Genomic DNA, 27,618 nt, shown 5'->3' with positions numbered 1-27,618 from the left:
ATAGAACTTGAACATTTATTTCGAAATTGCAGGCACTCCTATATGCTATTTTTGGAATTCTCCTGCTTTTAAAGAGTATTTTCAAAACTAACATCAAATTCCAAAATTGCTATTTATAGCATTTTCGAATATGTTCTGCAATGTGGATGTTCACTTTTTAAGGCCCCATGCACACGGGTACCTTCCCGTTTGAATACGGGAAGGTGCTGTAAAGGATCTGCCAGGCACAACTTCTGTGCATACGCCCATTGGTAATCCGTCTGCACCTGAGTATATGTCTCTGAGACTGACTCCATCTTCCACCACTCAGGATGGCAGGCTTAGGAGTGGGAGAGCCTAACGCAGCCTGGCCAGACGGAGCTAGCTCCCGCCCTCTGTCTATTTATACCTGCCTTTCCTGTTCCTCCTTTGCTTGTGATTCTTCTCGTGTGGTTTCCTGGCCTTGCTACAGCTCCTGACTATTTGATCCTGCTCCATACTGACCCTGGCTTACTGACTACTCTCCTGCTCTGCGTTTGGTACCTCGTACACTCCTGGTTTGACTCGGCTCGTTCACCACTCTGTTGCTCACGGTGTTGCCGTGGGCAACTGCCCCAATTCTCTTAGCTTTGTGTACCCTTGTCTGTTTGTCTCGTGCACGTACTGAGCGTAGGGACCGTCGCCCAGTTGTACCCTGTCGCCTAGGGCGGGTCGTTGCAAGTAGGCAAGGACAGAGTGGCGGGTAGATTAGGGCTCACTTGTCCGTTTCCCTACCCCCATCATTACATAATCACAAGCCCATATACCTAGTCTACCCTGGTCCCTGACACTACTATGGACCCCCTTGAGACCCTGGCTCAGCAAATGCAGGGTCTCTCCCTACAGGTCCAGGCCCTGGCTCAGAGGGTCAACCAGCCTGACGCTACCATGGTAGTGCCCCTCACCTCACCTCTTGAACCCCACCTCAAGTTGCCTGACCGGTTCTCAGGGGACCGGAGGACTTTTCTCTCCTTTTGGGAGAGTTGTAGGCTCTAATTTTGCTTAAAGCCTCACTCCTCAGGTTCTGAGAGCCAGCGGGTGGGTATAATTATGTCCCGGCTCCAGGAAGGGCCCCAAGAGTGGGCCTTCTCCTTGGCTCCTGACGCCCCTGAACTTTCCTCCGTTGATCTTTTCTTTTCTGCTCTCGGACTCATTTATGACGAGACTGACAGGACTGCCTTTGCCGAGAGTCAGCTGGTGACCTTACGTCAGGGTAAGAGACCTGTTGAGGAGTATTGTTCTGACTTTAGGAAGTGGTGCGTAGCTTCTCGGTGGAATGACCCTGCCTTAAGGTGCCAGTTTAGGTTGGGTCTGTCGAACGCCCTGAAAGACCTGCTAGTTAGCTATCCCTCTTCGGACTCCCTAGACCAGGTTATGGCTTTAGCGGTACGACTTGACCGACATCTCAGGGAACGACAACTTGAACGTTTTTGTGTTTTCCCCTCTGACTCCCCCATGATGCCTCCCGAGGTCCCGTTGCTTCGCTCTTCCACGGAAGACTCGGAGGTACCTATGCAACTCGGGGCCTCCGTGTCCCCCCGACAACGTAGAGAGTTCTGCAGGAAGAATGGTCTCTGCTTCTATTGTGGGGATGACAAGCATCAAGTGAACACCTGTCCTAGGCGTAAGAATAAGCAGCCGGAAAACTTCCGCGCCTAAGTGATCATCGGGGAGGTCACTTGGGCGCACAGGTATTTCCCGTAAATATGAAACGTAATAAAATCTTGCTTCCCTTTCAGGTCTCTTTTGGTGGTAGGTCTGCTACCGGCAGCGCCTTCGTGGATTCAGGGTCTTCTGCTAATATCATGTCTGTGGAATTTGCTATGTCTCTAGCTATGCCTTTGATTGATTTGCCTAAACCTGTCCCGGTAGTGGGTATCGACTCCACTCCTCTTGCTAATGGTTATTTTACACAGCATACCCCTGTTTTTGAACTCCTTGTTGGCTCCATGCATTTGGAGCAGTGCTCTGTACTGTTGATGCAGGGATTATCGTCCGATTTGGTTTTAGGCCTTCCCTGGTTGCAGTTGTATAATCCCACGTTTGACTGGAATACTGGGGAGCTTACCAAATGGGGTAATGAATACTTGACGTCATGTTTTTCTGTTAATTCTATTTCTCCCCCTGAGGAGGTGAACACGCTACCTGAGTTTGTTCAGGACTTCGCTGATGTTTTCTCTAAGGAGGCCTCCGAAGTGTTACCTCCTCATAGAGAATACGATTGCGCTATCGAATTGGTACCATGAGCTAAGCTCCCTAAGGGTAGGATATTTAATCTTTCTTGTCCAGAACGTGAAGCCATGAGAGAGTATATCCAGGAATGCCTGGCCAAGGGTTACATTAGCCCCTCTACTTCTCCGGTAGGTGCTGGCTTCTTCTTCGTAGGGAAGAAGGATGGTGGTCTTAGGCCATGCATTGACTACCGTAACTTGAATAAGGTCACTGCAAGGAACCAGTATCCCCTTCCTTTGATTCCTGATCTCTTTAATCAGGTTCAGGGGGCCCAATGGTTCTCTAAGTTTTATCTACGGGGGGCGTATAACCTTATCCGCATCAAAGAGGGGGATGAGTGGAAGACTGCGTTCAACACTCCCGAAGGTCATTTCGAATACCTCGTCATGCCCTTTGGGTTGTGTAATGCTCCCGCGGTCTTCCAGAATTTCATAAATGAGATTTTAAGAGATTACCTGGGGGTATTTCTTGTAGTGTACCTTGATGACATACTGGTGTTTTCCAAGGACCTGTCCTCCCACATTGAGCATGTCAGGAAGGTACTCCAGGTCCTTCGGGAAAACAAACTGTTTGCGAAAACCGAAAAATGTGTGTTTGGGGTCCAGGAGATACCGTTTTTGGGTCAAATCCTCACTCCTCATGAATTCCGCATGGACCCCGCCAAGGTCCAGGCTGTGGCGGAATGGGTCCAACCTGCCTCCCTGAAGGCGTTACAGTGTTTCTTGGGGTTCGCTAATTATTACAGGAGATTTATTGCTAACTTCTCGGTCATCGCTAAGCCTCTTACGGACCTCACTCGCAAAGGTGCTGATCTCCTCCACTGGCCTCCTGAGGCTGTCCAGGCTTTTGAGGTCCTTAAGAAGTGCTTTATCTCGGCCCCGATGCTGGTTCAGCCCAACCAAATGGAGCCATTTATCGTGGAGGTTGACGCATCCGAGGTGGGAGTGGGGGCTGTCTTGTCCCAGGATACCAGGTCCCTCACCCATCTCCGTCCCTGTGCCTACTTCTCCAGGAAGTTTTCGCCCACTGAGAGTAACTATGATATTGGCAACCGCGAACTCTTAGCCATTAAATGGGCATTTGAAGAGTGGCGCCACTTCCTGGAGGGGGCTAGGCACCAGGTAACGGTCCTTACCGACCACAAGAATCTGGTTTTCCTAGAATCTTCCCGGAGGCTAAACCCGAGACAAGCTCGATGGGCGCTATTTTTTACCAGATTCAACTTTTTGGTTACCTATAGGGCTGGGTCTAAAAATATTAAGGCCGATGCACTGTCGCGTAGCTTCATGGCCTGCCCTCCTTCGGAGGAAGATCCTGCTTGTATTTTGCCTCCTGGTATAATCGTTTCATCTATTGATTCTGATTTAGTCTCTGAAATTGCGGCTGATCAAGGTTCAGCTCCCGGGAACCTTCCTGAGGACAAGCTGTTTGTTCCCCTGCAATTCCGGCTAAGGGTACTTAGGGAAAATCATGACTCCACACTATCTGGTCATCCAGGCGTCCTGGGTACCAAACACCTCATTGACAGAAACTATTGGTGGCCTGGGTTACCTAAAGACGTTAAGGCCTACGTCGCCGCTTGTGAGGTTTGTGCTAGGTCCAAGACTCCCAGGTCCCGACCAGCGGGCTTGCTGCGTTCTTTGCCCATTCCCCAGAGACCTTGGACCCATATCTCCATGGATTTGATCACCGATTTGCCGCCATCTCAGGGCAAGTCGGTGGTGTGGGTTGTAGTAGACCGCTTCAGTAAGATGTGCCACTTTGTGCCCCTCAAGAAACTACCCAATGCCAAGACGTTAGCTACCTTGTTTGTCAAACACATCCTGCGTCTCCATGGGGTCCCTGTCAATATTGTTTCGGACAGAGGGGTACAATTTGTTTCATTGTTTTGGAGAGCCTTCTGTAAAATGTTGGAGATTGATCTGTCCTTCTCCTCTGCCTTCCATCCTGAAACTAATGGCCAAACTGAGAGGACTAATCAATCTCTAGAACAATATTTAAGGTGTTTTATCTCGGACTGTCAATATGATTGGGTCTCATTCATTCCCCTCGCCGAATTTTCCCTTAATAACCGGGTCAGTAACTCGTCAGGGGTCTCCCCCTTTTTCTGTAATTTTGGGTTTAATCCACGGTTCTCCTCCGTTTCACCTGGTAGTTCCAACAATCCCGAGGTAGAGGTCGTTCATCGGGAACTGTGCACAGTCTGGGCCCAGGTTCAGAAGAACCTAGAGGCATCCCAGAGTGTACAAAAAACTCAGGCTGATAGAAGACGTTCTGCTAATCCCTTGTTTATGGTCGGGGATCTGGTGTGGTTATCGTCTAGGAACTTGCGCCTTAAGGTCCCGTCCAAGAAGTTTGCTCCCCGGTTTATAGGGCCGTATAAGGTCATTGAAGTCCTCAATCCTGTCTCCTTCCGACTGGAGTTGCCCCCATCTTTTCGAATACACGACGTGTTTCATGCCTCCCTCCTTAAACGCTGCTCCCCGTCCTTGGCTCCCTCGAGGAAACCTCCTGTTCCCGTTCTCACCCCTGAGGGGGTGGAATTCGAGGTGGCCAAGATTGTGGACAGCAAGATGGTCCAAGGCTCCCTCCAGTACCTGGTCCATTGGAGAGGATACGGGCCTGAGGAGAGGACTTGGGTACCCGCCCGGGATGTTCACGCTGGGGTATTGGTCAGGAAGTTCCACCTTCGGTTCCCCAATAAACCAGGTCCACTTAGAAAGGGTCCGGTGGCCCCTCATAAAAGGGGGGGTACTGTAAAGGATCTGCCAGGCACAACTTCTGTGCATACGCCCATTGGTAATCAGTCTGCACCTGAGTCTATGTCTCTGAGACTGACTCCATCTTCCACCACTCAGGATGGCAGGCTTAGGAGTGGGAGAGCCTATCGCAGCCTGGCCAGACGGAGCTAGCTCCCGCCCTCTGTCTATTTATACCTGCCTTTCCTGTTCCTCCTTTGCTTGTGATTCTTCTCGTGTGGTTTCCTGGCCTTGCTACAGCTCCTGACTATTTGATCCTGCTCCATACTGACCCTGGCTTACTGACTACTCTCCTGCTCTGCGTATGGTACCTCGTACACTCCTGGTTTGACTCGGCTCGTTCACCACTCTGTTGCTCACGGTGTTGCCGTGGGCAACTGCCCCAATTCCCTTAGCTTTGTGTACCCTTGTCCGTTTGTCTCGTGCACCTACTGAGCGTAGGGACCGTCGCCCAGTTGTTCCCCGTCGCCTAGGGCGGGTCGTTGCAAGTAGGCAGGGACAGAGTGGCGGGTAGATTAGGGCTCACTTGTCCGTTTCCCTACCCCCATCATTACAGGTGCAGGGGCCGTTGAAAAATATAGAACATGTCCTATTTTAGGCCGTAATTATGGCACGGGCAGGCCCATAGAAGTTGATGGGGCTCCCGTAATTACGGGTGGCTACGTGTGTGCACCCATAATTACGGGAGCGTGACGCCAGGGGAGTCCAATTTTTGAATAAAGAGAAGCAGAGAAAATTGTATCTGAGCGATCATGTGACATTTCCAGCCCCATATTTTTATGGGTCCGTAAATACGGGTGGAATACAGGTGACAACGGACCCGTATTTACAGGAGGGAAAAAATACTGTAGTGTGCCTGGGGCCTAACACCTTTCATCAAGTATTAATCTAAGGCCAGGTTCACATTTGTCTGGTGATCGACCGTAGTCTCTGCGACGTGGTAAAAAATGAGTAGAGGGAAACGGATCCCATGCTTTCTTATGGGAGCAGTTCTGGCGTCCGTTGCAATGCTGGATGTCTACCTTCGCCATGACAGAAAAACATTGCATAGTGTTTTACGGTTTGGCTATAGTCCGGCTACGGACGCCGGACTGATGAGGAAAGTACCCCAAAATGTCATCAGTTGTGTCCGACTCACGCTAAAACAACTGGCCGGACGCAACGGATATATGTGAAACCAGCCTAAGAGGACCCGTCACCTCTCCTGACTTGTCTGTTTTAGTCAATACTTGCTTTACCCATTAAATAATTCTGGAACAATTCTTAGAACTCTGTATTGTACTGTTCCCCTGTTATTCCCCTGGTCAATGGGGACTTGTCCCTACACACTGACGCTATCCAATCAGTGCTGACAGTGTATATTTCGCAGAGGAATAACAGAAGAACAGATGTTCTCAGAAAAGAGATATCAAGAGAACCGACATGCCCTCTTTAAATGGTGCCTTTAGAAACTACAACTAAAAAAAGTTATGGCTCTTGGAAAGATGGGGAGTGAAAATCAAAAATGAAAAATAAAAAAATGACAGTCCTTAAGAGGTTAAAACAAGCTGTGTCAGACTCAATGTTGGCTAAAGAATGCAAATTGAGTGGATGTCGGAAGTCTGCAGAATTGTGAATGCAGCTCTGGACTAGAATACAGGCTGTTCCTCAGGATGTGTACAAGATAACTCACCCCTAAATGTTCACATATCAATCAGTGGTGGCATTTTGTCCAATAGAGGCTCATTATTATTATTATTAAACTTCCCATTAATAAGCAGTAGAAGACATGTAGAGTCTCTGTAAGATCATTTATGCAATATGTTTACAAAGTTACTTTTTATATAGTCAACTTTTTATAATTCTATGTATACGGCTATACACTGAAAACGCAGTCACACTACTATTTTATTTATTTTTGTTTTAATTCTCCAGACATTGAAAAAAAATAAAAAATCTCTCATAAGATTAAACATTACAGAGGGTTTGTTTAAACTAATCTTACTTGCTAAATGTCAAATGCCCAAAATACTCTGAAATACTAACATTATATTGATGCTTGATTGCTCGGGGAGATTTTAGCGCTGTCCATTTCCACTCCTGTATGCTTTAATGTAACCATTTTTGATGCCTGAATATAACAGGATTTAAGGCCTTCGCAAAACCTGCCTAAAAAGTTGCTGTTAAACATAACAAATGTCTCCAGATCGGTGTATGGACGGCTGTAATCAATGCAATGACTGGTTACCTCTTTAAAGTGCTGCTTGGATTTGTAATCAAAGCGGTTTGTTTAGTGGATCAATTTACCAAATTTTTGTAACACAAAAGTGACATACAAAATGTTTTTTTGAATATAAACTTTTTGTATATTAAGGTAAAAATCGAGAGTATTTTCCCCTTCTTTTCTTTAAGCCGAGGATCACACACAGAGTTTTGATGCAGTTTTCGGCTCAGTTTTTTTTTAGCCAAAAAAAGAAGTGTACATAAAAGAAAGGAGATCCATCAGTCTTTTCTTTATACGTTTCCTTCTTCTTGAATCAATTTCTGGATTTGGCAGAAAGAAACAGAGCCAAAAACTGCACTCAAAAAGGTGTGCCTGGCCTCAAGGGTTTGTATCATAACGAAGTTTTGTAACCAAAACTATGTGTAATATAAGTGCCCTGATGAGACTTCCAAATAAAAATATGATTCTTACCTTTTTATTTTAGTCCGTATGGTCCACACAAGAGGCCGGAGAACCAATTGTGCTGTAGATTTGAGACAAAATTTGCATCATTTTCAGGCTTTATACTTAAAAAATTTGAATGAAACGACATCTCCCTGGGGACCACGACTACTTTTCTTGTCGAAAAGACGAGAATTTTACTGCAACGTTGACGCACATTGAATTTGCGACATTGTCACAGTTTACTCCAATACCTAGTGTAAACTACATGATAAATGTGAGCCATTGACTCCATAATCCGATACCGCTTAACATCTTTTATAAGGTCACACACAACCAATGCGGAGGACAACCAAAATACCCCTTGAAGGTCATACAAAGTAAATTACTTCAAATAATATATAATATATGGGGGGAAAAGGGCATATAACACAGTGAATACCCATGACTGCTGGTAACATTAGCAATGACTCATATAATGTATAAGAACAACAACCTAAAAGAATTGAGTCAAAGACCAAATTTAAATAAAGAATTATAATTTTTATTATTACACAATACAAGAAATAAATATATTTACTCACAAGTTTAAAAAGACAAGGATGACTACTACAGTGTGGAAAAAGAAGCCAGACACATGTGTATAATGGGGCTACTGTAATAGCATATGCATAACAAGGATATATATGAGAGACCAGACGAAGGCATTCCTCGCCGAAACGTGTGTCGGGTGTGATGCCAGACAACAGTGTGCTATAATATGGGTAAGCTGCTCTCACTCAACTGCATGTGCACTTTATACTAATGATTTATGCATTATCAAATGTTAGGCTACATTAATGAGTATAACCATATACCATCATTTGGGACCTTACACAAGCCTTTTTTTGATAAGTATACCCAGGTGTTAGTAATTAATTAATTTATTAATCTATTTATGTACCTTGGTCTCTCATATATATCCTTGTTATGCATATGCTATTACAGTAGCCCCATTATACACGTGTCTGGCTTCTTTTTCCACACTGTGGTAGTCATCCTTGTCTTTTTAAACTTGTGAGTAAATATATTTATTTCTTGTATTGTGTAATAATAAAAATTATAATTCTTTATTTAAATTTGGTCTTTGACTCAATTCTTTTAGGTTGTTGATCTTTTATAAGTTTTTAGTTTTAGGCTGTTTTTACTCTGTGATGTGTAATAAAATCCTGTTGTTGCCTAGAAAAAAAAAAAAGATGCTGTTGACAGATCTAGTATTTTTAATATGTCTCTATTTAGGTGCATACTGGTTTCAATAGGGTGTGATGGGCATGCCATGAGGACCTGCTCAGAACACATGAATATTCAATGAGTGTTAGGGTATGTACACACACAAAATAAAAAAACGTCTCCTGATTTTCAGACGTTTTGTTAATCAAAGTCGCGTTTTTAACGGCCGTTTTTGGAGCTGTTTTTCTATAGAGTCTATGAAAAACGGCTCCAAAAACGGCTGAAGAAGTGATATGCACTTTTTTCACATACGTTTTCTTACCTCGCCGTTTTGAAAAACGGCCACGTAAAAAACGTCCAGTCTGAAGAGAACGCGGTTTTTCCCTTTGAAATCAATGGGCAGACGTTTGGAGGCGTTCTGTTTCCGACTTTCCAGACGTTTTTCGGGACGTTTACGGCCCGAAAAACGGCTTAAAACACTCTGTGTGAACATACCCTAACGCATTCAGAGTGTTTGGATGCTTGTGATTAAGGCATAATAAGATCTGTCAGCAGCAGTTGATCTTTCTAGGAAGCAACATTTCCTACACATTAATGTAAAGGTAAAGCAAGAAAATGTGAAAACAGCTAAAAGGTAATAAAAATAAAATTACAATACGCTACATTTTAGCTTTACCCAACATTGAGATTTCAGTCTCTTATTGATTCTCCCAAAATTAGGAAAACGAAGGCCCATTTTACATCCATATGGGAGACACGTTCTCCTGTACATCTTTTTATATCAAAAGGAGGATGATAGCGCGGCTTAAATGGAGAAGGGAAACCCTCGGCAGTTTGCAGTTTTCTCTATGTTACATAAGTCCCATGTTATTTCGGCACTGAATTACGGTTTTGAATAAAAGTTACCTTGCACAGATCATTTCTATATGGTGCTCTATATGGGTACCGTATGCACTCCAAAGTATTTTCTACTTCATAACCAGTCCTACTCTGTGTAATCGATAGTTCAGTCTCCATTGATTTCTATAAGGGAAGATAGGCAGCCATGTGGCATGTGACGGACCACGGCATAATCTTCTGTCATATGGCAGCACCTGGAGCGTGTATAGAAGACACCTCCGTGCAAACAAACATTACTCTGAGGTATAGAAGTCCGTATATAACATTATGACACTGGTACAGAGCTGTAACACGGTTGCGTGCATGAGCCCTTAGTCCTCACAAATCACCAGGCTGCATTCAGAAACGTTGTTAGGATTTACCATGGGAAAAAAGACGAACAAGCTATTTATTAACTAAATGTTAGTATATGGATCTTTTTGTGCTGAACCTAAGTTAGTCCCCATGCACACGACCGTAATTTTGGTCTGCAGTTACGGACCGTAATTGCAACTAAAAATACAGTTCCATTCAATTCTATGGCCCACGGACAACTTCCCGTATACGGGAAAGCGTCCGGGCTGTAGAAAGCTTCTGTAAAAAAATAGGACATGTCATATTTTTGGATTTTACGGACTGTGCTTTGTAATACTTTATGATGGGAGCACAGCCCGCAAATGCGGGTGACTGATTACGGGCACGGTAGTGTGCATGGGGCCTTACAGGCACGGCTGGCCACAGACAGTCACCCTCATTTGCGGGCCATGGTCACATCATAAAGTATGGGAGCACAGGCCGTAAAATTAAAAAAATAGGACGTGTCCGTGCACCATAGAAATGTATGGAACTGTATTTTGATCCGCAATTATTGACCGTAATTGCGGACCAAAATTACGGTTGTGTGCATCGGGCCTTAGAGAAAGACCTTCCACAATGTAAAAAAACACGTCCTTGTGTATAGCGAGTTGACCACGATGAGTGGAGACCCATTAATACTGGACTACCATTATGCCATTACAGGTCCTACTGGGGTTGTCATCCAGTTTTCCAAGAAACACACACAACCAAGGCAGGTGATGTCACAAATAGAAAACGTACACTGTGGATTTGTTCTGTTGTATAGTCATGTGCAATGCAATGGTTTCCACGCCGCTGATGGGAGACATGGCAATGCGGTTTCCAAACTCTCCTCCATTTATTAAGGATCTATGTACCCAGACATGTCTAAGATACTCGAAAATTGTAAACTAGGACCACATTTCTTACACAATTTACAAAAAGGAAGGAACATATTTCAAACTTGAAACCACCAAAATAATTCATCTTAGTATTTTCAATTTATACTAACCCAACAAAGTGTTTTTGCTCCAGGCACTTAGGTTGAATGCCTAACAATATTTGTCACATTTTCCTTCTGTTTAGCTTTTGCAGAACAACATTTTTTTAAATTCGGTTTATACAAGTAATACACTGAACATATCTTCTGTCCTTTTCTTTCTTAAGCAAAATTACTGAATGCTGTAAAACGCGGTTACCAAAAACATTTCCAAAATAACCAACATAGATCTATATATCCAACCTGTAAAGAGTAATTCGGCTGGACGTCCGTCCAGGCATAAATACAGCATTAGGGCAATTTTAGTAACTTATTTTTTTTTTAGATGAATTTGATGCTTTCTGGCATGACATAAAATGTACATTTCCCTCAAGACTAGAAGAGTGCTAAGAATGTCAACTGAGGCCCGTGACCCTCACTACTGGTAAGAGACATCACAGGTATAGACCACCATACACAATAGGCCTCCTTTTGATGACAATCTAATGCATTTGGTGGGCTGCCTAGTACCCCAGGGCATCTGGAAATGGTTTGGGTCAAAAATCTTGAGGATTTACGAAAAAAAGCATTTTATATTATGTTTTTTTTAAATGATTGCACATAAGAAAAAATGATTGAGGAATGTTAAATATAAAAATCTGTTCTGCTTATGCAGTTAATTATTACACTGATGTGTACTAGGTCTTTAGGTTAGGGCTATATAACATTTTGGAACAGGGAGGGACTTTGGCTGAATTTATATGGGTAATTGTTTTTCAAATGCCCTCAACTTGGTTCATGGGCACGTTCTTTACCTTTCTTTTACACTAGTTTTAAAAAACCTTTTCCATATTTTTTTTCTATTGAAGCTAATGGGGAAAAATGACAACAAAAACATTACTGCAACAACGAACCCTAAATGGGAGCCGCCCGCAAATCGCGGGACATGCATATGGCCGTGGCCATTATTTTCAATGAGCCAGGACCGCAGAACACGGCTGTAATAAGACTTGCCCGTTCTTTCTGGAGTCCAGGCTCCCGGGCCATGCACGGACCGTGAAAACCACGGTCGTGTGCATGGCCCCATAGAAATGAATGGGGCCGCAATTCTCCCGTGGATTTTCGGGGGAATTGCTGCCGCAAAAGCACGTTCGTGTGCATGGGGCCTTACATAAATGCCAGCTAGCATTTTGCATGCACTTCTGATGCATTATTTTTATGAAAGAATTCAACGCAGACAACTCGCCATATCGTAACTATGGTTTTCTGATGGAGATTTCTGCATTTGTGGCTGACAGACAGCTTTTGCAGTGACTATAGTAGAGAATGGTATTATCACATGTGACTCATTATTTCCTGCAGAAAATGGTGTTTGCGTTTATGAAAACTTGTCAAAATGTGATAACCGGTGACCGGCACAATCTGTTTATCTATATGAACAGATGAATTAGGCAAATGTGTTTATAAAAAGAACGTATACGACTTCTACTACTTCCCCTCAACTCCTATCTATAAACTGGTGTCCCGCAGGGTTTAATCACATACTGTACGTTCTACTAATGCAATGTATTATTAAGCAATAGTCTCTAGTGCCCATTATGCTCTGTGTACGTTACAATGATTTGCTTTCCGTCCCAGTATTTTTTTTTTTACAAGAAATGGATCATATCCAATGTTATTCTTGCCGGCAAGAATACAGGAAACCCGAAGGAAACCTTATGAAGACAAATTTTAAGTCAATGGGATCCATCAATAAATGAACGGAAGTCACGACCCAAAGTATTTTTTAAATCCAATGGGTTTTCTGTATTAAATCCGTGCCCAAGCCTCAGTACACAGATTAAATATATATCTTTTCATGGTCGCTCACCTTTTCCTTTGGTTTTGGTTGATCTTGAAGCTGCAATATTTCCGGTGCGATCTTACGCTTCCTGCTGCATGAGTGAGAGGGTCCTACATAAGAGCGTACCATAGAGCTGCAATGTATAGCTATAGCATATAGACCATCATTCAATCATGTATTTACATCTAGCTACATGTACTGAAGTGGTGGTCACCCAGACAGAAACTCAAATGTCTATCCAACTACTTTAGAGATTTGACTTTACTAAAACATTCCGTCATATACTACCAATATTTTACTATAAACCGAAAAAGAACGATGTCCATTATCAAAAACTACTTAAAGGGATCCTGTCATCAACATCTTACCTGTTAAACTAGCCTGACCCCTCAATGGCCGCAGCTGTCCAGAGTTCGTTCCTGTTCTCTTCTTTCCTGAAGTCCTCCTCTGTCTGTAAATATCGTCATTTAAACTCTTCCCGCCTTTTATGGTAATTATTTTTCCCTCTGGGATGCAGCTTCTTAACCCCGCCCACCGTTGCCACCTGTCTGGCACTGACTGGCCCTGACTGGCTAAGGAGCTGTCAATCAAAAAGAAGGAGGTGGAGTCCACTCTAAGATGCTGGAGGAATGAAAATCTGACTCTTTTCTGCTCATTTGCATATGGCGTGGGACCACTGAAAAACGGAATACTAAAGCTACAGAGCTTACTTAGAACATATTTATAGCTTAGATGACCATGATTTTTCACCCACTTTCACCAGGTATTGCTGGCTTTATAGCTAAAATGCTGGTGACAGGTTCCCTTTAAGTAGTTTTCTGAAAGTGTGTAAATAAAGAATAAATAGTAGTTTAACCCCTTAACACTCCATGATGTACATGTACTTCATTGAATGCCTTAAGTGAAGGCTCCATGCCATACATGTTAGTCATGGTGATGGCATGGGCACATGTATCTATGAATTCCAAAGAATTATGTAATCAATCAAAAGATCGCTGCTTCAAGCTTCCTAGTGCGATAAAAACGAACATATTTGGTATCGCCGCAATCGTAATGACCCATAGATTAAAGTCAACTTACTTCTTATACCAAACGGTGCATGGTGTGAAAAAAAACAAAAAAAAAACTGGTGCATTTGCAGGTTTTTTTCACATTCCCCTCCTTAAATTATTTTTAAAAAATTAGTAAAACCGAAGCAAATTATAAAAATGTCACCAATAAAAACTGAAAATTGTCCTGCAAAAAAACAAGCCCCTATACAGCTACTTCGACAGAAAAATACGAAAATTATGGCTCTCTGAATGCGGCAATACAAAAAAGACCTTTTTCCAAAAACCAATTTTTATTGCACAAAAGTTCTAAAACAGAAAAAAAACCTAGGTATTTGGTATCTCCATATTCGTACCAACTCGTGGAATAAAGTTAACTTGTTATTTTCACCACACACTTAACAGCAAAAAGCTGTGTTTTTTTGCCCCCCCCCCCCACCTAGGAAAAAAATAAATTGAAACGCGTAACGTATATTATGCGCTTTTATTAATTTTTACTTACCATTTTCAAGATCTGTTTACATCAAGAGGCAGAAAAGCTGTGCCATCTTACGTGAATCAGGGACAGTTGCGATTAACAGCACCATTTACATAGTCTCCATGTATACATAAATTATTGAGATTATATATACACACACACATCCATCTCGATCTATATATATATATATATATATATATATATATATATATAATACAGTGCCCACCAAAAGTTCCGTAACACCCTCATAACTTTTGAATGGCTCGAGGTAGAGGGTTGAAATTTGGTGGGATTTAATGGTGTCATAAAATCTACCAGTTAATGCCCAAAAAATGTAGGATTTTACCTGCGCGGTACATTTTGGGTAATGCGAACACCGGCGGTAGCCGATAATGAAGATGATAACTTTAACATTAAATATCTCAGTGAAAGAAAATCCTATCGCAAAATCGTTTGCATCATCGTTTTTGTATTGAAAAGATCTTTCAAATGTGCCCCCACTCGACCCCCCTGTGCTATTTAAGATTTTGCTGCCCCCAAGGGAGTGGGGGTGGATTTTTTTGGCGTTAACTGATAGAGTTTATGACCACATTAAATCCCACCAAATTTCAACCCTCTACCTCGAGCCGTTCAAAAAAGTTATGAGGGTGTTCTGGTGGGCACTGTAGATCTATATATATATACACATATACACACACACACACACACATACATATACACACACACATACACACATTTAACAGGAATCACATACAATGGATAGGGGGATGAAATCTTTATTGCAGTGATTACTAATTTACAGTACTAGTTCAAGAAAGTAGTGGGTGATCTTTGCAGCTGGACAGGAGATGGGGGTCTTACTGGTAACTACATATCTTAACACTGACAGTATTTGGCAGCAAGCAATTGGTTAAACTTCCTCTCTAAGCATCACAAAAAATGCACAAGAAAAAGATACCGTTCCTCTAATTTAACAGAAAGCAGAAGTCTATATTTTTTATTACCTATGACAACATAATGTTATAAATCCAGCTGTTTCCCATTCACAGGTCTATAAATAATAAACATGCTGCCAGTCAGTGGGGCTCTGGAGCGGCAGATAGGACGCCGAGCCGGATCACAGCAAAGACGGCTCACTCATTTGGTTTTACTTATTCCTCTTCTTCACCAGAGAAATGCGGAACAGACTTCTTGGCTACAACATTGTCCAGCCTCTGTCCCTGTAGGTATGGATTCACCATCTGTAAGAGGAAAAGGTGGGTGTGGAGAGGGAAGAAGTAGACAAGTGTGTGTCATGGTCACTAGATAGATGTATAGTAAGGATACATGCATTAAGTTAACTAGTGAATTATACTCCGTTCACATTATGTTCATGGTACACATTCAGAGTGTATGCTTGGAAAATATCCTAAAGTATATGCTGCACATAGAGCCCCGGAATGGATCCATCAACTTCCATTGTGAAGATATTTATACTGAATGTTATACTTTATTTTGTAGGATCCCATTGAATTAAAAAGCGTAATCAATTATGCTTTTCAATACGGGGAAAAAGAAAAAAAAACAAAAAAAAAACACATGTGGCACATACCTTTTTGGTATACATATGCCAAAAGGACACTATTTTGCGTATACATCAGGATCATATGCTGTGTATACACACTTACTGATGCCCCTTCTAGGTTATTTTGATGAATTTCAAACCCCAATTTATGTCTTATGGACTTTGTACATTTTGATATACTTTATTTAAAAGTGGCAGTAGGATATTTGAATCACCAGCAAGCTATATACTGTAAATAGGACACACAAGCTGTAGACTGCAATTGAAATCTAAAACTAAAAGCGGTCACAGTTATACAGTAGGACACAGACTATAAATAGTATCGTCATAGAGTCTTTAGCCTATTGATGAGCCTGACAGATATAAACCAGCAGTAGCTGCTTGCCCCTACGCTCACGATTGTTAATCACGGTATACAAATCATAATTGTTTTAATAAAAATCTGACACCATTTGTTTTTTTCTGAAATAAAACTTTATTAAATGGGTCCTCTGCAGAGATGAGCAAATTTACTGAAACGTCTTTCCCATTCGATTCGAATAAATTTGCTGCGAATCAAAAGATCCCCAATTGACCCGAAAACTTGTGTCAGACTGTTGTGTTCTAAGCCATATTGGTGAAGGGGGGGGGGATAGCTGCAGTGCATTCTGGGAAGCCTGCCTGCAAGGCATTGTGGGGAAGCCCATCCAAGGTCATGTAATCTTTTTTTCTAATCTGTAAAATGGCGGCCGTTGCTCACTAACGGCCGTCATTTTGCCGTGATGCGTGCGCCATGAACCCCAAAAGTTTTGTAATTTGCCAAATCCAAAACTTTTGGAAAATATGGACTGAATTTGATTTGTGTAGAATCGATTCACTCATGTCTGGTCTTATGCCCTTAGGGCTTATTCACACTACCGTAGTATGTGTCTGTGTGACGGCCGTTAAAACATCGACCGTCACATGGACGCATGTATTTCAATGTGGCCGTGCACACTTCCGTTATTTTAACGGACCATGTGAAGGGTTTGTTGAAAGAGTAGTACACGTCCTATTTTCTTCCGTTTTCACGGATCCCTCAGACTCAAGTCTATGAGGGATCCGTGAATACGTGTCCAGCACGGGTGCAACTCGGACGTGAAAAATGGCCGTTTTTCATGTCCGAATTTGCAGTCGGTCGTGTGAATCTAGCCTTAGGAGTGCAGGGCAATGGAGCATATCTTGAGGTAGATAACAATTTGTTATCCGAGGACTTATTAAAATATATATCTCGTTAAATATCCGGGTAGTATTTTGGATAGTGTGAAAATATTCATCCATACAACATATGGACCACTAAACGTTGGCTATAAGGGAATTTCTTTTTTTATTATTTTTTTTTTTACAGACCAGCCTTTTTGGAAATTTTTATTCTGAATACACTCAATTTAAGAGCTGGGGCAAAAGCAGATATGTCCCTAAGAATGAGAGTGAAATAAAAAAAGAAGGACACACTTTGCGCTTGTTCACACACGGGAGCTCATCCTCAAGATCACCAACATTGTTTGATCATGTAATATGAGCCCCTAAAGCAATCAAAATCGGAGGCAAAAGTGGTGTGAAGGGGCAAAACATCCCTACCCCAACTGCGGAATCAACACTTGTAGTGGGGGTGAGTTAACACTGCCCCCTTCACATTCTTCATACCAATGGTTTGGCTGATCACTGTGGTAGTTACACAACTGTATTGTCCCTACTCCTAACCCATAAAGTGTGCACAATTCCCTTTACCTTGTAGCTTTCATGCCTCATTTCCAAGTTTTGACCTTTTATTCAAACAAAACTGGGGCTGTCCGAGAACAAGATGTGAACACAACCATACAAACAGAGAAACACAAGCTTATTCATGTCAAATTCAAGTAGCAAAACTCTTACCCTTTTTTTCCTCTGGGAGGCGCCTTTCATCTTCTCATAAAGTAGTTTTTTATTCTGCCAAAGTGATAAAAACAGAGATCACAATGCAGACAATCATAATATTTTATGAACAGTTAGGCCTTGTTCACACAGTGCAGATTTTGCATGGCTTTTTTTATTCATTTTTCATTTGCTAACATTGCTACAGCTATAAGGAAAGTCCTAGACAGCACTCAGGTCTTAATTAAAAAAAAAGTGAACTTTTCAATCCGGTTATGCAATATTTTGGCTAACAGCCCTGCTCAAGCCCCTTCCCGACATTCGCCGTATACATACGGAACACGTCGGGTGGAGTATGGAGTGATCCGTAGCCCACTCCATAGAGCGAGCGTGTCGGCTGTATCATACAGCTGACATTTCAGTGTAACGAGCAGTATCCCGCTCATTTAACCCTTTAAATGCCACGATCAATAGCGACCACAGCATTTAAATAGTTAGAAATGGGGGGGCCCCTGTAACACTGTAACCCCCCCCCCCACGATCACAGGGTGCCAATAGTTGGCGTGGCAGCCTGGGGGCCTGATGAAAGCCCCCAGGTCTGCCATCTTTGTACTCCTATGAAGCCTTGCATCCGGGAGGGCTTCATAGGAGGCTGACACTATAACGATATACTACAGGACGTTAGTATTGCAGTAGATCATGGTTGAAGTCCACTAGGGGGAATAAAAGTTAAATTACGTTTTTTTCGTGTGTGTGTGTGTGTGTGTGTGTGTGTGTGTGTGTGTGTGTGTGTGTGTATATATATATATATATATATATATATATATATATATACACACACACACATACATACTAGTCCTTCTCAGTGAGTTAGGTCATCAAAGGAGTTATTTCAGTAATTCAATTCAAAAAGTGAAACTCCTATATTATATAAAATGTAGGCCTACTGAAAAGCATGTCCAGTATATGCACTCAATACTTGGTCGGGCTCCTTTTGCATGAATTACTGCATGAATGCGGCGTGGCATGGAGGCGATCAGCCTGTGGCACTGCTGAGGTGTTATGAAAGCCCAGGTTGCTTTGATATCGGCCTTCAGCTTGTCTGCATTGTTGGGTCTGGTGTCTCTCAACTTCCTCTTGACAATACCCTATGGATTCTCTATGGGGTTTAGGTCAGGTGAGTTTGCTGGCCAATCAAGCGCAGTGATACTGTGGTTATTAAACCAGGTATTGGTACTTTTGGCAGTGTGGGCAGGTGCCAAGTCCTGCTGGAAAATGAAATCTGCATCTCCATAAAGCTGGTCAGCCGAGGGAAGCATGAAGTGCTCTTAAATTTCCTGGTAGACGCTGAGCTGACTCTGGACTTGATATAACACAGTGGACCAACACCAGCAGATGACATAGCTCCCCAAACCATCACTGACTGTGGAAACTTCACACTGGACCGCAAGCAACTTGGATTGATGCCTCTCCACTCTTCCTCCAGACTCTGGGATCTTGATTTCCAAATGAAATGCAAAATTTACTTTCGTCGGAAAACAGGACTTTGGACCACTGAGCAGCAGTGTTGGTCCACTGTGTTATATCAAGTCCAGAGTCCGCGCAGCCATCTATCCGGAAATTTTAGAGCTTCCCTCTGCTGACAAGCTTTATGGAGATGCGGATTTCATTTTCTATCAGGACTTGGCACCTGCCCACACTGCCAAAAGTACCAATACCTGGTTTAGTTAAAAAATAAAATAAAATGAGCATAACTGGTATCGCCCCTTCCGTAAAAGTCCGAGCTATTACAATATATCATTATTTAACCCGCACGGTGAACGGCGTAAAAAATATTAAAAAACCGCCATAATCACTGTTTTTGGGTCACTTCATCTCCCACAAAAAAATATAAAAAGAAGTGATAAAAAAAAGTCTCATGTACTCCAAAATAGCACCAATAGAAACTACAGCTCACCGCGCAAAAAATAAGCCCCCCCATACCGCACAATCATCAGAAAAATAAAAAAGTTATGGCTTTCAGAATAAGGCAACAAAACACAAATTTTATTTTTAACAATCAATTTTTTCCTTGTAATAGTAGTAAAATATTAAAAAACCTATATTAATTTGGTATCGCCATAGTTGTATTGACCCGCAGAATAAAAGATAACATGCCGTTCCTACCACACACTGAACGCTGTAAAAACGAAACCCCCCAAAAGATTGAGGAATCGCTGTTTTTTTCCTATTCCACCCCACAAATAATATTTTTCCAGTTTCCCACTACATTATATGGTACAATAAATGGTGCTGTGAAAATCTACAACTTGTCCTGCAACAAAAAAGCCCTCATATGGATATATCGATGGAAAAAAAAAAAAAAAGTAATGGCTTTTGGAAGGTGGGGAGGAAAAAGTCAAAATCCAAAAAATATCTGTGGCGGGAAGGGGTTAGAGGAAAAATTGTTGTGAGCAATTTAGAATGATCCCAAATGATGGAAAGTATCCCAGATCTTAGAATAGATCCAGATTAGTAAAAGCAAATCAATAAGATCAGGGATACTGGCTCCAGATTATGTAGTCTAGTGGGATATGATAAGAAAATGCTATTCTCCACACCCCATCAATTCATATCTGCCCTTTATTCTCTCGGTTAAATAGCATATTACACTCTTTTAATAATTGTATATACTTAATTTTTTGGGGTACTTTCGGCAAATGTTTAGGAGAAAAAAAGGCATTTAATTCTAAGAATATTTGGATTTATTCATGTACGCTGTAGATAGACAGTGGATAAGAGATTTAAGCCATATACAGTTCATACAAAGGTTTGTTATATTTCCTATGTTTTTTTTTTTTTTAGTGTCGAGCAAAAAATACGTAAATACCGTCCTTACAGAACAAAGTTCTAATCACATTTAATAGAGTCTTAAAGAAAAACAGTATAAAACCAGAACAGGCAGGCAGAAACTATGCCAAACCTATCAAAGTGGCGCACACAGTATGATAAATTTATACTTTTCATACATTTTTTCATCAAATATAGCGCATGCCATTAACAAATCTGGTGCAATTTATGACTCAAGACTTGCCAATATTGCTGCGATTCTGGAGAGAAGAAACCTGTGCAGGTTCACATATCTGAAAAGAAAAGTGTGCGCCCATTCCATGGGCCCTATATCAATTGTATGGACTGCCTCTATGGTACGTACACCCTTGAGGGCAAAAAGTGGGGTTGCCCATAGTGACAAGTCGTATGTATATCACTTTTTCTACAGAAGGTAGGAGATGACTAGTAACTGGAGGCCTACTTCTAAAGGAGACACAAGGGGGAGATTTACTAAGAACATGGTGTCATAATTCTGGCACAATTTGTGCTAAAAGTGTGGCGTATGCCAAATTTATTACGTGTTTTAGACACTTTTTGCAACTTCCTAGTTTTAAAAAGTGTCTAGAAAAATTGGCGTGGCTGAGAGTAGTTGCAAAAAACAGAAAATTTGTAAACGGCGTGCCATTTTTGTGCTGCAAGATAAAGATACTGCATGCGCCACTGTGATAAATTTGGCACATTTTCTACTCGTTCTATACGGTCTATCTTTAAGACACTTCATAAATCTCCCCCAAGGTGTGTAAAATAAAGGGGCAAGCATTACATTTACGCTTTATGCTACATACGATACTTTAGGCCCCCAAACCTTTGTGACTATTCTTATACGTTTGGCACAGGAATAATCATAATATAAATTAAATGTGATTATAATTGTATTTTGTGAGGGCGGTACAGATGTATTTTTTGCTGAACACAAAAATATACATAGAAAACATTTAAATAAAAAAAAAGTGGCAAAGTGTTAGATTAACAAACCTATGTATGAACCGTATATGACTGAAAAGCCTTAAATGGCCTATGATTCCTATCCACCATCTATCCGCAGCGTACATGAATAAATACAAATATTCTTGGAATGAAATGTCTTTTTCTCCTTCACAAAATACCCTAAAAAAAATCAAAGTATATACAATTAATAGTTTAAGGCTGGGTTCACACGACCAATTTTCAGACGTAAACGAGGCGTATTATGCCTCGTTTTACGTCTGAAAATAAGGCTCCAATACGTCGGCAAACATCTGCCCATTCATTTGAATGGGTTTGCCGACGTACTGTGCAGACGACCTGTCATTTACGTGTCGTCGTTTGACAGCTGTCAAACGACGACGCGTAAAAATACAGCCTCGTCAAAAGAAGTGCAGGACACTTCTTTGGACGTTTTTGGAGCTGTTTTCCCATAGACTTCAATGAAAACAGCTCCAAAAACGGACGTAAAAAACGCTGCGAGAACGCCGCGAAAAATGCAGCGAAAAACGCGAGTTGCTCAAAAAACGTCTGAAAAGCAGGGGCTGTTTTCCCTTGAAAACAGCTCTGTATTTTCAGACGTTTTTGTTCACTACGTGTGCACATACCCTAATAGCGCCATTTAACCGAGAAAATAAATGGCAGATATGAATTGATTGAACGTGATGGACAGGTGTCTTTTTTTCAACCGTACTTGCCATGTAATTGATGGGGTGTAGAGGACAGCATTTTCTCTCATCATATCCCACTAGACTGATTGATCTGGAGCCAGTATCCCTGATCTTATGGATTTGCGCTTTCTATTCTGGATCTAGTCTAAGATCTGGGGATGCTTTCCATAATTTGGGATCATTATAAAACGCTCAACAATTTTCCCTTTAAGGACAGAGGGGTTTTTGGCCTTGGGGATTCACATCTGTGTAATTCTTGCAGTCATGTCTGGACTCAAAGATTATACTAGAGAAATAGGGGTTTTCCAGACATACAAAAACTAGGACAATGAATAGTGGTTTTTCCAATAAGTGACAACAGACCTTTCTTTTTTACATTCACAGAGGAGATAGGACGTTTGTACAACTATACTCCTTAAATACACGTAGACCGTGTTAGTCAACTAGGGCATTATGAAAGGGTTTCTCACAGGACTAATAAAATAAATTGCTTTAATTTTGTTCTAAGTAGAAAATTATTTTATGACGATCGGTTTCTTTATAAAAAAAAAGCCTAGGCATGGTAGATGAGCAGTTGCTCAGTAGTTTGCGCTGTTGTCTTGAAAAACTACGATACCGAGTTCGTATGCGACTAAGGTAACGTCTACTTGGAGTTTGTATGTTCCATCCTGGCATATGTGGGTGTCCTCCAGGTATACTCCAATACATACGGAGTCATCATCTGACTTCCTATGAAATTTGCCCTAACATGTTTATGTATGTGCCAAACCTACTGTATCAAAATTGTCCTCGTTGCCCATAAGAAACAAATTTCTCTTAAAAATGTTTTAATTTTTTAAACTGGGTTAGCTAAATGAAAACTAGACTCAGACTACAGAGTTCTCCCATTCAACACTATACTCTATTAGCCAAAGCCCAGAGGACAGCCCATTGATTTGAATAAGAACCGTGTAATGCTTAATTTCACCTGAAGTGGTGCTGTATGGAATCTAAACACTTGCTGACAGATTACAGTTGAGCGCTGGGAGTCCCTGTGATTGGCTTGACAAGGGACCCAACGAAAAGGGATGAGCCAAAGTGTGCAGCCCCGTTAAGAGCCACAAGAACAGCTTTTCTCAGAGATCTGATAGGAGGACCTCTGCATACAGCACTGCAAAATATGGTAGCACCACAGAAATAACAAAAAATAAAAATGTGGCCATCATATATATATATATATATATATATATATATAATTTTTTTTTTACGAAATGGCAATTGTAGAGGTTGTAAATTACCCATCCATCGTCAAAACATGATTTTTTTTTTTTTTTAAGGCAACAATTACAAATCACATCATAGTAGTAGCGAAGGTAAATATACAGCTCACTTTATGTATTTGAGCTGATCTAGTACAAAAACTCTTATTAGTTACTAAGAGGATAGCTGCAGTTCTTCTTGTGCCCACCGGTGCAAATGGAACCGGTTAGTACTGGTCCTCCCTAAACATGGATTCGAACCATAAGAATGGAGACGTACAAAAACAAAGATCAAGTAATAGTATAGAAGGATTACAGGTTTTGTAGTCAAGCAGACTTCTTCCTCAGGTCAATGACATTTATATGTGTAAGTAAGGACCAATCTCTACTATGAATGGTCATTCATATACTTTTCCCACACAAACCATCTGCTAAACATTCCTTGGATAAAACTTGTATGGTGTAGGCACAGCTTAAGGTAATAAATTCACATCCACGGCCTATGCTTAGAGATGTGAGGTATGTCAATATAAGGCGATAATTAATAAACAAGCCTAAAACGAAAAAAAAATAAAAAATCTGAGTTTTCATTAATTATTAGTAAGATTATGAGAACGTTTGACAAACAGTCGCAAAAGAGTGCATTTAAGGTCAACGGAAAGGCATTAGAGAGTATAGGTAGTATGAGATAACTATAGACTTACCCACTTGTTTAGACCCGGGTAGTTGTGCTCTGGGTCGTACAGGTTTTGGTGAAGCTGGTACTCTTTGCTGAACTCGGCTGTGTCTGGTGTATCCGCCAAGCAGCCATCACCTATTTTCAAAAGACGACTATAGTATAAGAACGATCTGGGAATGTAGCCTGCATTTATAAATTGCTTAGAGGTGACGCCTGCATTCATGGTCATGGCCATCCGAAAAGCTGTGCCCCTTCGGCTCCTATCAGCTTCCCTTGTCTTGAATGACCTTGCAAGGCTATTACAATCAACGAAAGAACTCCTGCAACATAGGCAATAATTGTAGTACTAGCCGGGATTATTTATTCCTAGCGGAGGCACCAGAGTTTCGGAACCATGTAAAAGTACGACAACACAAACTCTTATCAGTCTGAATCTCAATGTGAAAATGATCCTCAAAGGTAATGTAAAGGCATCCTCGATGCTCCTCAAAAGCTGTTTTCATACAAGAGTATTATGGCTCCATGCAGAAGCCGCATGTCCAAAACAAGATCCCATCAGGACAAAGCAGGGATATCTTTCCCATAGGTTTGTTTTTTTGTCTGAAAGGTTTCCCTGCTTTATCTTGATGGGATCCAGACCTGTTGTTGGCACTGTATATACAGAGCCATATTTTGTCCATCTGAATGCAGGCTGGCCATTAGACTTGTCAGCATACTCCTCTGAAGCTAGTGTGCTTTTTGGGGCATGGCAAAGATAAACAGGATTTTTGAAGTGTGTCTTATATGAAGGTTAGGCCTTATTCACACGAACATGTTTTACGTCCGTGATACGCGCGTGAAAATCACGCGCGTCGCACAGACCTATGTTAGTCAAAGGGGTTGTTCAGACAGTCCGTGATTTTCACGCAGCATGTGTCCGCTGCATAAAACTCACGACACGTCCTATACTTGGCCGTTTTTCGTGCATCACGCACCCATTGAAGTCAATGGGTGCATGAAAATCGCGCACGGCACACGGAAGCACTTCCGTGTGTCGCGCGTGATTCGCGCAACAGTAGATAAAGAAATGAAGGAAAAAATAAAAGCACTTCCTTAATTTATTTTTCCAAACATCAAAACCGCGTGTCATAAGCATGGCATATGCATGAAAATCACACAGCCAACACTGATGACACACCGAAGTGCAACGCGTGCAAAACGCACACGCTCGTGTGAATCCGGCCTTACACTGTACTGCACTAAACTATCCCAAGTCAGTAATAAAGCCAATTTAATATATTGCACAAGTTTCAATTTCTAGCTAAGAAAGTTAAAATGATCCTGATATTCATGTGTGTCTTTCAGACTTTAAAGGCTATGTAAACCTTTGGTAACTTTTTTTTTTTTTAATTGTAATGTATGTATATGAGGTTTATAAGCACATTTGTAATACAGATTTATTAAAAATGTTGTACCGTTTCAGCACGGCAACTTCCATTTATACACTTTACATAGAAGTTGCAGAACACCACTGTAAGCCGAATACTTCAGTTTAGCTGTTGATCAACTTAGATTTGATCAGTATCAGGGTTAAATCACGTGTCAGAGGCACACAGGAGCCGGTGTCAGCCGTGCCGTTAGTCCAGCTCACTGATGGATTCGCTCACAGCGGCGTTCTGCAGCTTCTATTTAAAGTGGATACCTAGAAGCTACGGAGCTGAAACGGTACAACATTTTCACTGTATACATACATTACAATACGGAGAAAAAAAAAAAGTTACCAAAAGGTTTACATCGTCTTTAAGGTACTTGTTTTGTATAGCGAAGGGTCCCTGCACATGGCATTGCCGCGTGGAAGACCCTCAGTGCGGACGGCACATAAAGTCCCCATGGGTCGATATTACGGACTTGTATGCTCTCTATGTCCCACCGTATTCTCCCCTAGAAGCCATGATTTTAGGGGAGACTACCTCCCTAATACAGAATATGTTGGAGAACGTCATAACCATGCCAAAATTATACAAAATCTGCGAGGCAAAAAAGTAATGGCATGCTGCAATGTATATACAGAGGTTATACAACCATGTTCTTGTGCCCTACTACTAATCGTCATAAAATGTTCAGCAGTACAAGTGACATCATACGCTCCTTGTATAAAGTATATTAGGGGAGTGACACCGCTACTGACATCACAACAAACAAAATATAGGATAAATGTAATGTTAGAGAGTTAAATTGCACTGAAAAAATAGGCAGTTGGGGAGAAATGGAGACAAAAAGTGGGAAACTTGTTCAATGTAGAAATATTTTCATGGTGTAATATTCATTATACCCATATTACAGAGGTCACCAATGTTAACATACAGCAGCTTTCAATATATACGGTCATATTTTACCCACCACCACCCTCATTGGCCAATACATTGCTATACAGTGATTTTATAGATACGGCAGTATTTTAGTCAGTATTGGGAAGACCAAAAAGACTAGTGGAACAGAACAGAGGAAAAAAAAAAAAAAGAGGTACAAATGGAAAGATCTGTATGCAATGCTGGTTTTGGCTTACAAATACTGAAGCAAAATACTGCCATGTGAAAGTGGCCATAGTCCACATGCGAGGGGAGGTTCTGTGACCTTGTCTCAGGACTTATGTCTGTGGTGGTAACTTATTTACCAAGAACACTTTTACTATGTGCCTTTGGCTAAATGTTAATGGCTACAGGTCCGTTTAACGACTTGTTCATTTACTCACAGACAACCACCACTGAGCAAATACAGGAGGAGGTGGAGAGCGAGAACTATGGTCAGACCGAGTAAATCATTTTTAAGATAAAAGCAGCTATATTTGATAAATCCATAAAGAGATCTTTCCAAATGGTGAAATGTATAATTCCTCTTATTTCTAATTCTTTAACATTATAAAGACGGGAGGAGATTTATGTCCAAAACCTGTATGTATCTGATATTCGGTACATACAGATGTTTTTACACGCTGCTTTTTTTTTTCCAATGTGCAGCACTTTCCATCAGATTCCATATAACACATCATTTTAGTGCAGTGTAGTATACAGCAAACATACAGAACAGAATGGACTGTAATCCGGATCCGGCTTGCGCACCAATGATTATACACTGAACCACTGATCTTGTGGTACACCGCAGAAATAGCGTTTATAGAGAGAATAGGGTAGATCATGATACCACTTCATGGTGGTCCCAAAGTAGTCATGGCCACGAAGGATCAAACTAAATTCTTTATAAAATGTTATTGGACATATGGACTCTTTCTAGAAAACGGTGGTCATTTCAGCTCATGGACCCTCACCAATGAAGTCTTGGACACATATTAAAAGTT

At 41.4% G+C, this 27,618-nt stretch overlaps 1 protein-coding gene across 1 annotated transcript in view; it reads right to left on the bottom strand.

Annotated features, from left to right (window-relative positions):
- Positions 1-15,186: 15,186 nt before the first annotated feature.
- Positions 15,187-27,618, bottom strand: part of SCG5 (secretogranin V) — a 29,628-nt gene continuing 17,196 nt past the window's right edge. The window contains exons 4-6 of the mRNA XM_075844428.1: positions 24,310-24,419; positions 17,884-17,937; positions 15,187-15,667 (exon numbers count right to left, since the gene is read on the bottom strand). Of these exons, the coding sequence (XP_075700543.1) occupies positions 15,578-15,667; positions 17,884-17,937; positions 24,310-24,419 (254 nt within the window). The 3' untranslated portion in view covers positions 15,187-15,577. The remainder of the gene's footprint in view (positions 15,668-17,883; positions 17,938-24,309; positions 24,420-27,618) is intronic.

The sequence above is a fragment of the Rhinoderma darwinii genome, chromosome 12, assembly GCF_050947455.1.
Source record: "Rhinoderma darwinii isolate aRhiDar2 chromosome 12, aRhiDar2.hap1, whole genome shotgun sequence".
NCBI classification, from domain to species: domain Eukaryota; kingdom Metazoa; phylum Chordata; class Amphibia; order Anura; family Rhinodermatidae; genus Rhinoderma; species Rhinoderma darwinii.
Note: the sequence above shows the minus strand (reverse complement) of the source record. Positions and strands in the feature narration are given on the sequence as shown.